Here is an 11,275-nt window from a genome sequence, read left to right as displayed (position 1 = left end):
ATAGCTGAAGAATTCTAAACTTCCACTGGCATTAGTACAAGCACCAAAATCTTATGGGTAAGTCCAATGCAAGCGTCAGATGGAGTAGTGTAAAGCAAACTGCTTCTGAACTGTGGAGCAGTAGAAACGTAATCAATGGAGTGATGAATCCCACTCAGTCAGATGAGCAAGTCTGTTTAGCAGATGCCAGTGGAATGTTACCTGCCTGACTGCACTGTACAAACTGAAGTTTGGTGGAGGAGGGATAATGGTGTGGGGCTGCTTTTCAGGGTTTAGGCTAGGCCCCTTACTTCCAGTGAAGGGCAATCTTAATGCTTCATCCTTCAGCATACCAAGACGTTTTGGACAAAACTCTGCTTCCAACTTTGTGGAAACAGTTTGGGGAATGCCCTTTTCTATTCCAGCATAACTGTGCCCCAGTGCACAAAGCAATGTCCATAAACACATGGTTAGATGAGTTCAATGTGGAAGACCTTGACTAGCCCGCACAGAGCCCTGACCTCAACCCCATCAAACACCTTTGGGATGAACTGGAATGGGTATTGCAAGCTTGGCCTTCTCATCCAACATCAGTGCCTGACCTCCTAAATACCCCACAGAATGAATGTGCACTCAAAAATCTTGTGGAAAGCCTTCCAAGAAGAGTGGAAGCTGTTATAGCTGCAAAGGTTGGACCAACGCGTTTGAATGCAGTGTCATTAAAATCCCTTTTGGTGTAATGGTTAGGCATTCCAATACTTTTGTCCATAAGTTTTGAGTGGCCCAAGGATAATAGCTGTATAATTGGAGACGTTCGTGGAGTCTCAAGCTACAATCAAACACCACCCCCAGTTGTGGAGAAGATTTGCCAGTAAAAGCCTCTTTTGCCATCTAACAGCTTGCCACATGTTGCTGGAGCTTTCAATTCTATGGTCAGAAAAGACAAAAATAGATGTTTTTGATGCAGATGGAATGATAGGCGTGCAAAAAAAGTACCTTATCTCTACTGTGAAGGTTGATCTTTCTGGAGCTGCTTTTCTGAAAAGACCTTGGACGGATTTTTGTGATACATATCATGGAGTCGGTTGCTACAGTTATTAAATCAAAACTTTACTGTCTCAGCCAGGAACCTTAAATTGGACTGCTGTTGGATCTTCCCACAGGACAGTGATTCAAAGCGCATCAGCACAAAATGGTTTTGTGACCACAAAATGAAGGTTTTGCCATGGCCATCCCAGGCCCCTGACCCAAACCTTACAGAAAAACCTGTGGGAGAAGCTGAAGAGGCGAGTTCACAAGCATAAACCTCAATCTGAAGGATTTAGTGAGATTCTGTGAGCAGGAATAATATCTGATCCCTTGACATATGTTCTCAAACCTCATTAAGCATTCAAGGAGAGGACAAAGGGGGGCTGCACAAAATATTAAATGAAGGAGTGAGAAATACTACTTTTTTTTTTTTTCTTCTTCAATTGTACCGCCAATTGAAGGAGTTTTTTTTTTTTTTTTTTTTTTTCCCCTCCACTGTTTTGAATGATCAAGAGGATAAACTGATTATTTAACAGCCAATTCCAGTATAAGTGGAGGGCAGTATATACTATCAAGTAGATATTTTAAATGACTGATATATTTAATGTTAGTCTTAATTTTGTAAAACTTGCTTTCTTTTAGGTGTTTAATATGAATGCCCCTGTACCCCCAGCCAGTGAGACAGAAGCACTGAAACAGTCTAGTCAATACCAGACCAGTTACAACCAGAGTTTTTCCAGCCAGTCACCTCACCAGGTGGAACAGCCAGAACTACAGCAGGAGCAGCTACAATCGGGTAAGTGGCAAATTTTCGGGGCCACCAGGAATCATTATGCCTCTTATTCCATATACTGGGAACCAGCAAAATTTTAATACTTTTTGAACATTTCCAGTACCAACCAGTTAATCTTGTGACACTGGCAGCACATTTTTAATGAGCAGTTTTATGAGAAATCATAAATTTTTAGTTTTCAATTTTTTTTAAAACTATTTCTCATTTTAGTAGTCAACACTTTCCATACCCAGGACCAATCTATCCCAGCAGCAGGCAGTCATCAGCAGCTTTCCCAGCAGCCCCAAGCACAGGGTAGCAGTTTCCCTCGCCCTAGCCAGTCCTATTATAACACCCGGGCCATCACTCGTGGAGGACCCAGAAATTCTCGAGGCATGCTTAATGGCTTCCGTGGCCCTTCAAACGGTTTCCGAGGTACTTCACTTTGGGTTTAAAAAAAAAAAAAAAAAACAAACAAACAAAAAAAAATACTTGCATTTCAGTTTCACTCAATTTGATTCTCGATATTTTCTTTTTTTTTTTTTTTTTATTTTATTTTATTACCTTAGGTGGCTATGATGGTTACAGATCTTCATTTACAAGTACTCCAAGTAGTGGATATGGACAATCTCAGTTTAACACATCTCGTGACTACTCAAATAATTTTCAAAGGGTAAGAATGTTTTGTAAGAATTGGAACCTTTCTGTGCTGGGGTGAGGGGGGGAAAGAGAAAAAGCACTTTTCGATATTCCATTATGCAGATTTTATTCAATATGTGAAATTTAAAAACATTGCTATAGGTTGTGTGAGTTGTAATATTGTGACGTAAATACAGAGTTCTCGAGCCAATTTTATTTTAAGACACTGCAGTATAAATTGTATTGAAAATTTGTTTCTATTTGGTTTTACTCCAGATGGGCTATGTATGTAACACTGTATGGGGTGTTTTTTAAACAGCTTGTATTTGCCCATTATGTGTAGGAACAATTCATTTTTTGCTTTTTTTTTTTTTTTTTTTTTTTTATAAATCTCTGCCCTCCTCCCCCAAACAAACAAAATGGACAGCTTTCTGATCAATAAGAAATAGTAGCCTTTTTGAGTAAATGCTGGTCTATAGAGCTTTCCTTTCAGTTGTAGGGGCTGGTGGGCACATGGCCACTCAATGAAACATTCCACCAAAAAAATCTTGTTGCTTTACCCAAAGCGTGTTTTATCCATGTCGCAGGAAATTTTTAAATTTTAGGTTTTCATGGAGAATGAAGATAAAGCTTTGATAAGGGTAGGCATCTATGACGACCAATTCTGAACACTGGCAAACTGGGAATCTCTCGGTACTCATGTTGCATAATCTACATTTGGGCTATCCAGTCATATGCTCAGTTTTCTGTAGATTATTCCAAATGTGCTATGTGATGTTTTTTTGTTTCTGAGGTATCTATTATAATTTAAAAAAAAAAAAATCTTGGGGTGGGATGTTAAAGTGTGAGAAAATCGCGTTTCGACCTGAGACAAAGAAGTGAGACAAAAGGATAGCTGCTGTATAGGCTTTTAAATGATCGTCATGTAGCATGGCACAAGCAGCAGCTGTCTTAAAGGACAGGAATAGGAGGGGGAATAATTAATTCACTACAGCTTTATTACTGGCAAATATCAAGAAATAAAAAATGAAAATGAAAAATAAGTCTCTTTAACCCTTTAACCGCCAACTCCCTAAATATTCCCCACGCCAGGCGAAATCTGAACAATTTTTGTTTTTTTACTTTTTTACATTTTTTACATTTATTCAAGCAGTATTGACCACTAAATGTTGTGCAAGTTGCCAGTGTATACACGAAATCTATAAATGTAACCTGAATTCTCAGCTAAGCAAAACATCTTAATACCAAACCGTGCCCTTTTCAATGGTAGATACTGTCGAAACTGTAAGCGGCCCTTCCACGACAATAAACTTTCATCAACTGCAACTGACGGTCCTGGCATGTAGGGCAACTGAAATGCTTCAAATAAATGATCAATCAAAGGACGTAGCTTGAACAAGTGGTCGCAGTTTGGATCTTTCTTATCTGGCTCGTTTCTGTTGTCATTCAAATGAAAGAATTTCAGCAGCAAAGAGAATCGGTTACGTGTCATGACAGCTGCAAAAATAGGTGTTGCATACATAGGATCTGTAGACCAGTACATCTCAATATCTGGTTTTCTGATTATTCCCATCAACATCAAAATCCCAATGAATTTTTTCATTTCGTTTTCATCAGTGTCAAACCAAGCACGAACACGGGAATGTGGAGGTAAATTGGGATTTTTCTCAATAAACTGTGCTGCATACAGATTTGTCTGATGAACAAAATGTCTGATCAAATCAGGTGACACAAACAGCTCATAAAACTGCTCAGCAGTGTAATTGTTTACATCAACAATAAAGCCACATGTTGCCTCAAACGAATGCAGAAAAGGTAGTTCACCACGGGCAGCAGCCCAGCTGAGATGCTGGGGATACACCCACTCAGCGCCGTCATCCGATGCGTCTTCATTCACAATATCATGCAGCGCACGTTGCTGCTCATCACTGTCACTAAAATCTTCTTCAGAACTGCTACAATCATGATCAGAACTGTCCAAAATCGCCTGCAAAGCCTCACTTGAAGTCAGTTTACGTTTCGCCATATTCACAGCTGTTACATGCGAATCACGTCACATGACCGGCCAAAACAACCACAGACTTGTCGAAATACAACGTAGTAATAATACCCACGCCAAACCGTCAGTTATACTACTTGCCAGGCATTCATATAACCACAGGCAAATGTGCCGGATAATTCCGGCAGTATGGCGTTAGCATTAAAACAACGGTGCCGGATATATCCAGCAGAGGGCGGTGAATGGGTTAAATTGTATATCCAGCTAACCAAACCCGGGGGTGGGCAAGCGAAGCGAGCAGGGGGCAGAGCCCCCTAGTCATTTCAAAACTTAACACATCTTAGCAGAGAAACAAACATGCATACTGTTTTGTTAACTTGTCTGTTTTGTGAGCCTTTGAAATGATCGCCTCTTCCCCATTGGTCGTGTCTCATCTCCAGTTTAAAGGCTCAATCTCATTTGAATGTGCCAATTTTATGTTGCGTGCAGATATTTTTTCTAGAAGTGTTTTGACTGTATTTTAGTAGAAAATGCAAGTGTGTGTGTGAGCATAGACTGGTTAACTGACATGTAGATTATGTGGCATGAGTTATGTGAGACTCCTAGTTTGCAAGTGTTCAGCGTTAATCACCACAGATGCTTATCCTATCAGTTTATCTTGGTTATCCATGAAAACATTAGATTTAAAGTTTTCCTAGTCACCACTACAAAACACATGGGATAAGTAACAAAAAAAAATGTAGGCGCAGTATTCCTTTAAACAAAGTTTAGCTGACAGGGAGGACTTGAAAGATTAATACGAACTTCATGTTGGGATAAATGCTGCTCTAGTCAGAAGCTTCACTACTGCCTCTTGCTTATTCAGTTTTTGACTTGTTTGTTTGGATATAACCACTTCATCTTTATTGCTCCCATACTGCCTCATCTCTTGTACGTTTAGCATATAATGAACCCTGCCTCAATCTGTCTTAAGCAAGTTCATACGTCTCTTCAGCATGTAAACATTTATAAACGGTGAGGCAAAAAGAAGTACCACATTTCAAACGTTTATTCTACAAGTAAACTAAACAGCTTTTTTTTTTTCACTTTTTTTTTTTTTTAATGTCTTCAAGGTAGTGGCCATCATTAGTGATGCTCTCTTCGAGGCGATTTCTGAACGCTCTCATGACTCGTTCAGCCACTTCAAGGGAAATAGTGGCGAATAGCGTCCTTGAGGGCTTCATGTTTTTGAGGTCGCTCTGTGTATACCTTTTAACTTGAGAAGAAATCACACGTAGTGAAATCAGGCAAAAGTGAAGGCCACTCAGGGAGATCAACTTCCCCGGGAAACTTGCATGGATCTCCACGTTGTATGAGCTATTGCTCCATCCTGTTGAAACCAGGCATCCACCATATCCATTTCTTCCAGTCGAGACCAGAAAAAGTTCTCAAGCATTTCAATGTAATGTTCTGAAGTGATGGTGACTGTTGCGCCCCCCTCTCCAGAAAAGTAAGGGCCTACAATGCCAAATTCAGCAATGGCACACCAAACTGTAACACACTCCCAGTGTAGGGGTCTCTGAAGTTCATGAGAGTTGGTTTCAGCCCAGTAGCGAAAGTTTTGCTTATTTTCTTAACCATTCAATTGGAAATGTGCCTTGTTGCTGCACATGACGATGGGATCTTGATGAGCGGTTTGCAGAATGTTCACACACAATTCTCTACGCCTCTTCCAGTTTCTCTCAGGGAGTTCCTGCATGCTATCATTTTGTATGGATGGAAATTAAGGTCCTTGTGCCAAATCCTCCTCAAAGATGTGTTGGAAATGCCTAAAGCAGAAGCAGGTTTGCACACTGAAAGTCTAGGGAACTGCAAAATTGATGCTTTTACAGCTTGGATGTTTTCAGGCGTTCGTATAGTCTGAGGACAGCCTGGAGACTCTGTTCAATATTGTACCCATCTGTCTAAATTTAGCCACCCACTGAAGAATTGTTTTCAGATTTGGGATGTCACAGTTATGAGGATTGCTGAAATGCGTTGTGTAGTGGTGATGAATTTGTTGTTTTTGAAGAACACTTCGACAGCGAAAGCATGCTGCACACTGGAGCAAGGCATGAAAACTACAAGGGATCGCTGATCCAAGGACTCCCAACCCACTCAGCTGCCTCTACCTCACGCAATGACCTTGAGAATTGTGGTACTTCATTTTGGCTCACCCTGTATTTATTTAAGAAATAATAATGAAGCACCATAGATGGGAATACAGTCATATGAAAAAGTTTGGGAACCCCTCTCAGCCTGCATAATTTACTTTCAACAAAAAAGATAACTGGTATGTCTTTCATTTCCTAGGAACATCTGAGTACTGCTGTGTTTTCTGAACAAAGATTTTTAGTGAAGCAGTATTTAGTTTTATGAAATTAAATCAAATTTGAAAAACTGGCTGTGCACAAATGTGCATCCCCTTGTAATTTTGCTGATTTGAATGCCTCACTGCTTAATACTGATTACTTGCAACACCAGATTGGTTGGATTACCTTGTTAAGCCTTGAACTTCATAGACAGGTGTGTCCAATCATGAGATATAAAGGTATTTAAGGTGGTCAATTGCAAGTTGTGCTTCCTTCCCTTTGACTCTCTCCTCTGAAGAGTGACAGCATGGGATCCTCGAAGCAACTCTCCAAAGATCTGGAAACAAAGATTGTTCAGTCTCATGGTTTAGGGGAAGGCTACAAAAAGCTATCTGAGAGGATTAAACTGTCATTTTCAACTGTAAGGAATGGAATCAGGAAATGGAAGGCCACAGGCACAGTTGCTGTTAAACCCAGCAGGTCTAGCAGGCCAAGAAAAATAAAGGAGTGGCATATGCGCAGGATTGTGAGAATGGTTACAGACAACCCACAGATCACCTCCAAAGACCTGCAAGAACATCTCGCTGCAGATGGTGTATCTGTACATCGTTCTACAATTCAGCGCAATTTGTACAAAGAACATCTGTATGGCAGGGTGATAAAGAAGCCCTTTTTGCACTCACGCCCCAAACAGTCGCTTGTTGTGTACAAATACTCATTTAGACAAGCCAGATTCATTTTGGAACAAAGTGCTTTGGACTGATCAGACAAACATTGAGGAGTTTGGTCATAACAAAAAGCGCTTTGCATGGCAGAAGAACACCGCATTCCAAGAAAAACACCTACCTACTGTCAAATTTGGTGGAGGTTCCATCATGCTGTGTGGCTAGTTCAGGGACTGGGGCCCTTGTTAAAGTCGAGGGTCAGAATGAATTCAACCCAGTATCAACAAATTCTTCAGGATAATGTTCAAGTTTCAGTCACAAAGTTGAAGTTACACAGGGATGGATATTCCAACAAGACAATGACCCAAAACAAAATTCGAAATCTAGGGAGAAGTACAATGTTCTGGAATGGCTGTCACGGTCCCCTGACTTGAATATAATCGGAAATCTGTGGGATGATTTGAAGCGGGATGTCCATGCTCGGCAGCCATCAAATTGAACTGAACTGGAGAGATTTTGTATGGAAGAATGGTCAACAGTACCTCCATCCAGAATCCAGACACTCATCAAAGGCTATAGGAGGTGTCTAGAGGCTGTTATATTGGCAAAAGGAGGCTCCACTAAGTATTGATGTCATATCTCTGGTGGGTGCCCAAATGTATTCACCGGTCTAATTTTGTTATGATGTATATTGCATATTTTCTGTTAATCCAATAAACTTAATGTCACTGCTGAAATCCTACTGTTTCCATAAGGCATGTCATCTATTAAAAGGAAGTTGCTTCTTTGAAAGCTCAGCCAATGAGAAACAAAAATCCAAAGAATTAAGAGGGGTTCCCAAACTTTTTCATATGACTGTATATTCCATTTAATTGCTTTAGAGCAGTAAATTAAACAGTTTTTCTGAAGGAGGTAAACTTTCTAAAAAGTTAATACTTAGAATTTATTTACTCTGCCCTTATGGAGTCTTAGGTGTTTGTCTATCACAATATCAGTCTCTGTGGGGTGTTTTTTTTTTTTTTTTTTTTTTTTTTTTTTTGCAACTTACCGGTGTTTAAAGAACAATAGAATGTTTAGAAAAGAGTCAAATTTGTACTTTTGATGTCATTTGCAAGATAGGCAGTTGTGTAAAGTGTTCACGAATGACTAATCATTTGGTTATGTGTTTTGAGTTGGCATAGGCTTTTTAATATGCTTTTGTTTTTTTCCTTCTCACCACACACCCCCCATTTATATTTACAGGATGGATATCAACAGAACTACAAGCGTGGAGCAGGCCAGGGACCTCGAGGTTGTTCTCGAGGTAATGCTCAAGTGATGCGTTCCTAACTGCTTTTGGACTGGAAAAGGGGACATTTCTTTACTCCTTGAAAAAGCTTTGAAATGAAAAACTGTACTGTATATCAAAACTTGCAAGTTACATAGGCCACAGAAAATGAGTACAATGCAAATGCATTTGCCCTTGCCCACGTATTTTGGACTTGGTTTAAAGAAAAATGTTTGCTATTTAACCCAAATGAGGCTGCTTTTTTTAAAAAAAGAAAACAAAAAAGAGAAACACATTCTTCTTCTGTCAGTGTGCTTTCAAGCTGAATTTTTTGCATCAGGATTTAAGCAAGCCTGTGCTATGAAGCAGATTCCTGTGAACTTGAAAACAAATTAATTTATTTTTTTTCCCTTTTGCTTTTAAAAAAAGAGGAAAAATTCAGCCATTACTGGTCCAAATCCTGGGAGTATTTTTTTATATATATTCTTCTGCAAATGTTAAAATTCATTTAAGAGTTTTACTTTTCTCCCTGTTATCCCTCCCCTTCATTGCATTTTAAGGAAAAACTCCCACAGATTCTCGGTTTGTAAATTGATGTTGCTTCTTGAGAGAGTTTCAATAAAGATGTGTTGCATTACTTGCTGACTGCTGCTCAGTTTTCTTTTTTCCTCTTTCTCCTTCCTTTGTGCTTTTCCTATGTGCTCACCTATCTGGAAAAATGAATTGTGTTCAGTGGCAAAGTTGCTGCTTTTCTTCAGTTTCCACTTTTCTGTCTCTGCTGCTCAGGCCAGCCTCTCAGAGCGTTTTTGTATAATTTGGCATTTCAAAATTTTTTGCAAAGTTTTTCTAGTTCCTTTCTTTTGGTGTAGCATAATATGTACAGTGAAGTAAATATTGAGATTCCCATACTTCAGTACAGTGTCTCATTAAACAGACTGAGCAAAGTTGATTTATGTTGAAGCTGAAGCATTAATTGGAGATGGTATGTGCAGAATCATATGCTTTGTATTAATGGTGTTCAGAGATGATTGAGGTATGGTGCTTCTGAAACTAGCTGGATGATATTCAGCCTAGAAAACCAAGTGTACCTTTGAGCTAATGAATGAGCTTTTGCTATCCCACTGCTTGTCCAAAGCCGTGTGCTTTACCTGGGAGCAAATTTTGACAACAGTGCGGAGGAACCGCAGATTAGATTTTTGTTGTTGCCTCTAAAAGCCTACAAGGCAAGTTCCATTTTGTTTTAGTGTATTACATGAAGTAGCTTTTATTTTAGAACTTGCATATCTGATATCTAATTTAAGACTAATGGTATGTACTTGGCCATTGGTCAATTGGAGTTGAAAGGAATGCAGTAAAAATGGGAAAAGGCCTTTCCAGACATTGACAGAGGTGCATTGTCTAGAAAAAATGACTCTTAACCAGAATTTATTTTAAAAGGGCACTGTGCCCACTACATAAATGAGGCGCCTATGATTAGTAGAAGTACAGTGGCTACTGAATGTAAATATATATTAACTTTAAGCTAATTATCCTGAATGGAGCGTCGGCAGTACCCAGTTATCTTTTAAGCATAACACGAACCACATATGGGATGTATTCTACAAATAGGCTATTGACATGCACTCCTTAAATGTAGTTTGCATTTCCCTCCACTGAAGCATGGAGGAGTAGTTCAGACAAAAGTAAATAAACAAATTGTGAAATGTGACAAAACAATTTTTGAATTCCTTTTGAATTTTATAATTCTTGATTTCAGTGACGCAGCCTGCAGCATAAAATATACTTGGTGTGAAAAAGCACATCCAATGACTTTTTTTCTTTTTTTAACATATGAAGACATATCAGGATTTTAAACTGTATTTATTGATAAAACTGATGTTGCTGAGAGAGAGAAAGACCATGTTAAGTTTGACTTTGCAGTAATGTATTCAATGAGAAATGAAACTGATGTGCCATTTTAATCAGTGGGGGCGAGCGGTAGTCCACTCTTGGCTATAATAGCTGGTATTACCCCTCGCTTATAATTGTTTCCTATAACTGCTTTGCAGTCTCCGACATCAACTTGGAGAACGTTTCCAACTCCTCTACACAGGATTCTTTCAGCTGTGTGATGTTTGAGGGGTGTCTTCAGTGCACAGCCCATTGCAAATCCCACCGTGGCATAGCAATGGGATTCAGATACAGGCTTTAACTTGGCCTTTCCAGAACCCTCCATTCCTTTCTTTTCAGCCATTCCTTCATGGTGTTACTGGTATGTTTTAGGGTTATTGCCGTGTTAGTTTCTGCCTGATGGTCTTGCATTGTTCTTGGGCAGTAGGATTCTAAGTGGGTTCTATAATAGTTGCTTAAGCCCTGATGCAGTAAAGTGGCCCCAAGATGAAACATTTCCACCACCATGCTTTACAGTTGGTGTCAGGTTCTTCTGGTCAAATGTTGTCTTTAGACAAAAAAAAAAAATAAGTCTTTTGATTCTGTGGCCATATACCTTTCTTTGCCTGGTCCATCCAGAGCACATTATTCTAGAAGCCATGCTGCTTGCCTAGGTGTTCCTGGGCAGACTTAAGTCTTGTCCTAAATCTTTCTGGACAGCAAAAG

General features: G+C 39.5%; 1 protein-coding gene across 3 annotated transcripts in view; it reads left to right on the top strand.

Annotated features, from left to right (window-relative positions):
- The window catches only part of LOC114647350 (caprin-1-like), an 84,476-nt gene that overhangs the window by 69,987 nt on the left and 3,214 nt on the right, over positions 1 to 11,275 (top strand). For 2 of the 3 annotated variants that reach the window (XM_028796051.2, XM_051923462.1), the window contains exons 15-18: positions 1,651 to 1,804; positions 2,012 to 2,215; positions 2,350 to 2,453; positions 8,656 to 8,716. In XM_028796051.2, coding sequence (XP_028651884.1) covers positions 1,651 to 1,804; positions 2,012 to 2,215; positions 2,350 to 2,453; positions 8,656 to 8,716 — 523 coding nt within the window. The remainder of the gene's footprint in view (positions 1 to 1,650; positions 1,805 to 2,011; positions 2,216 to 2,349; positions 2,454 to 8,655; positions 8,717 to 11,275) is intronic. The other variant, XM_051923463.1, reaches the window with a different exon arrangement.

This window comes from Erpetoichthys calabaricus, chromosome 2 (genome assembly GCF_900747795.2).
Source record: "Erpetoichthys calabaricus chromosome 2, fErpCal1.3, whole genome shotgun sequence".
Lineage (NCBI taxonomy): Eukaryota > Metazoa > Chordata > Cladistia > Polypteriformes > Polypteridae > Erpetoichthys > Erpetoichthys calabaricus.
This window is presented reverse-complemented; position numbering and strand designations above follow the sequence as displayed.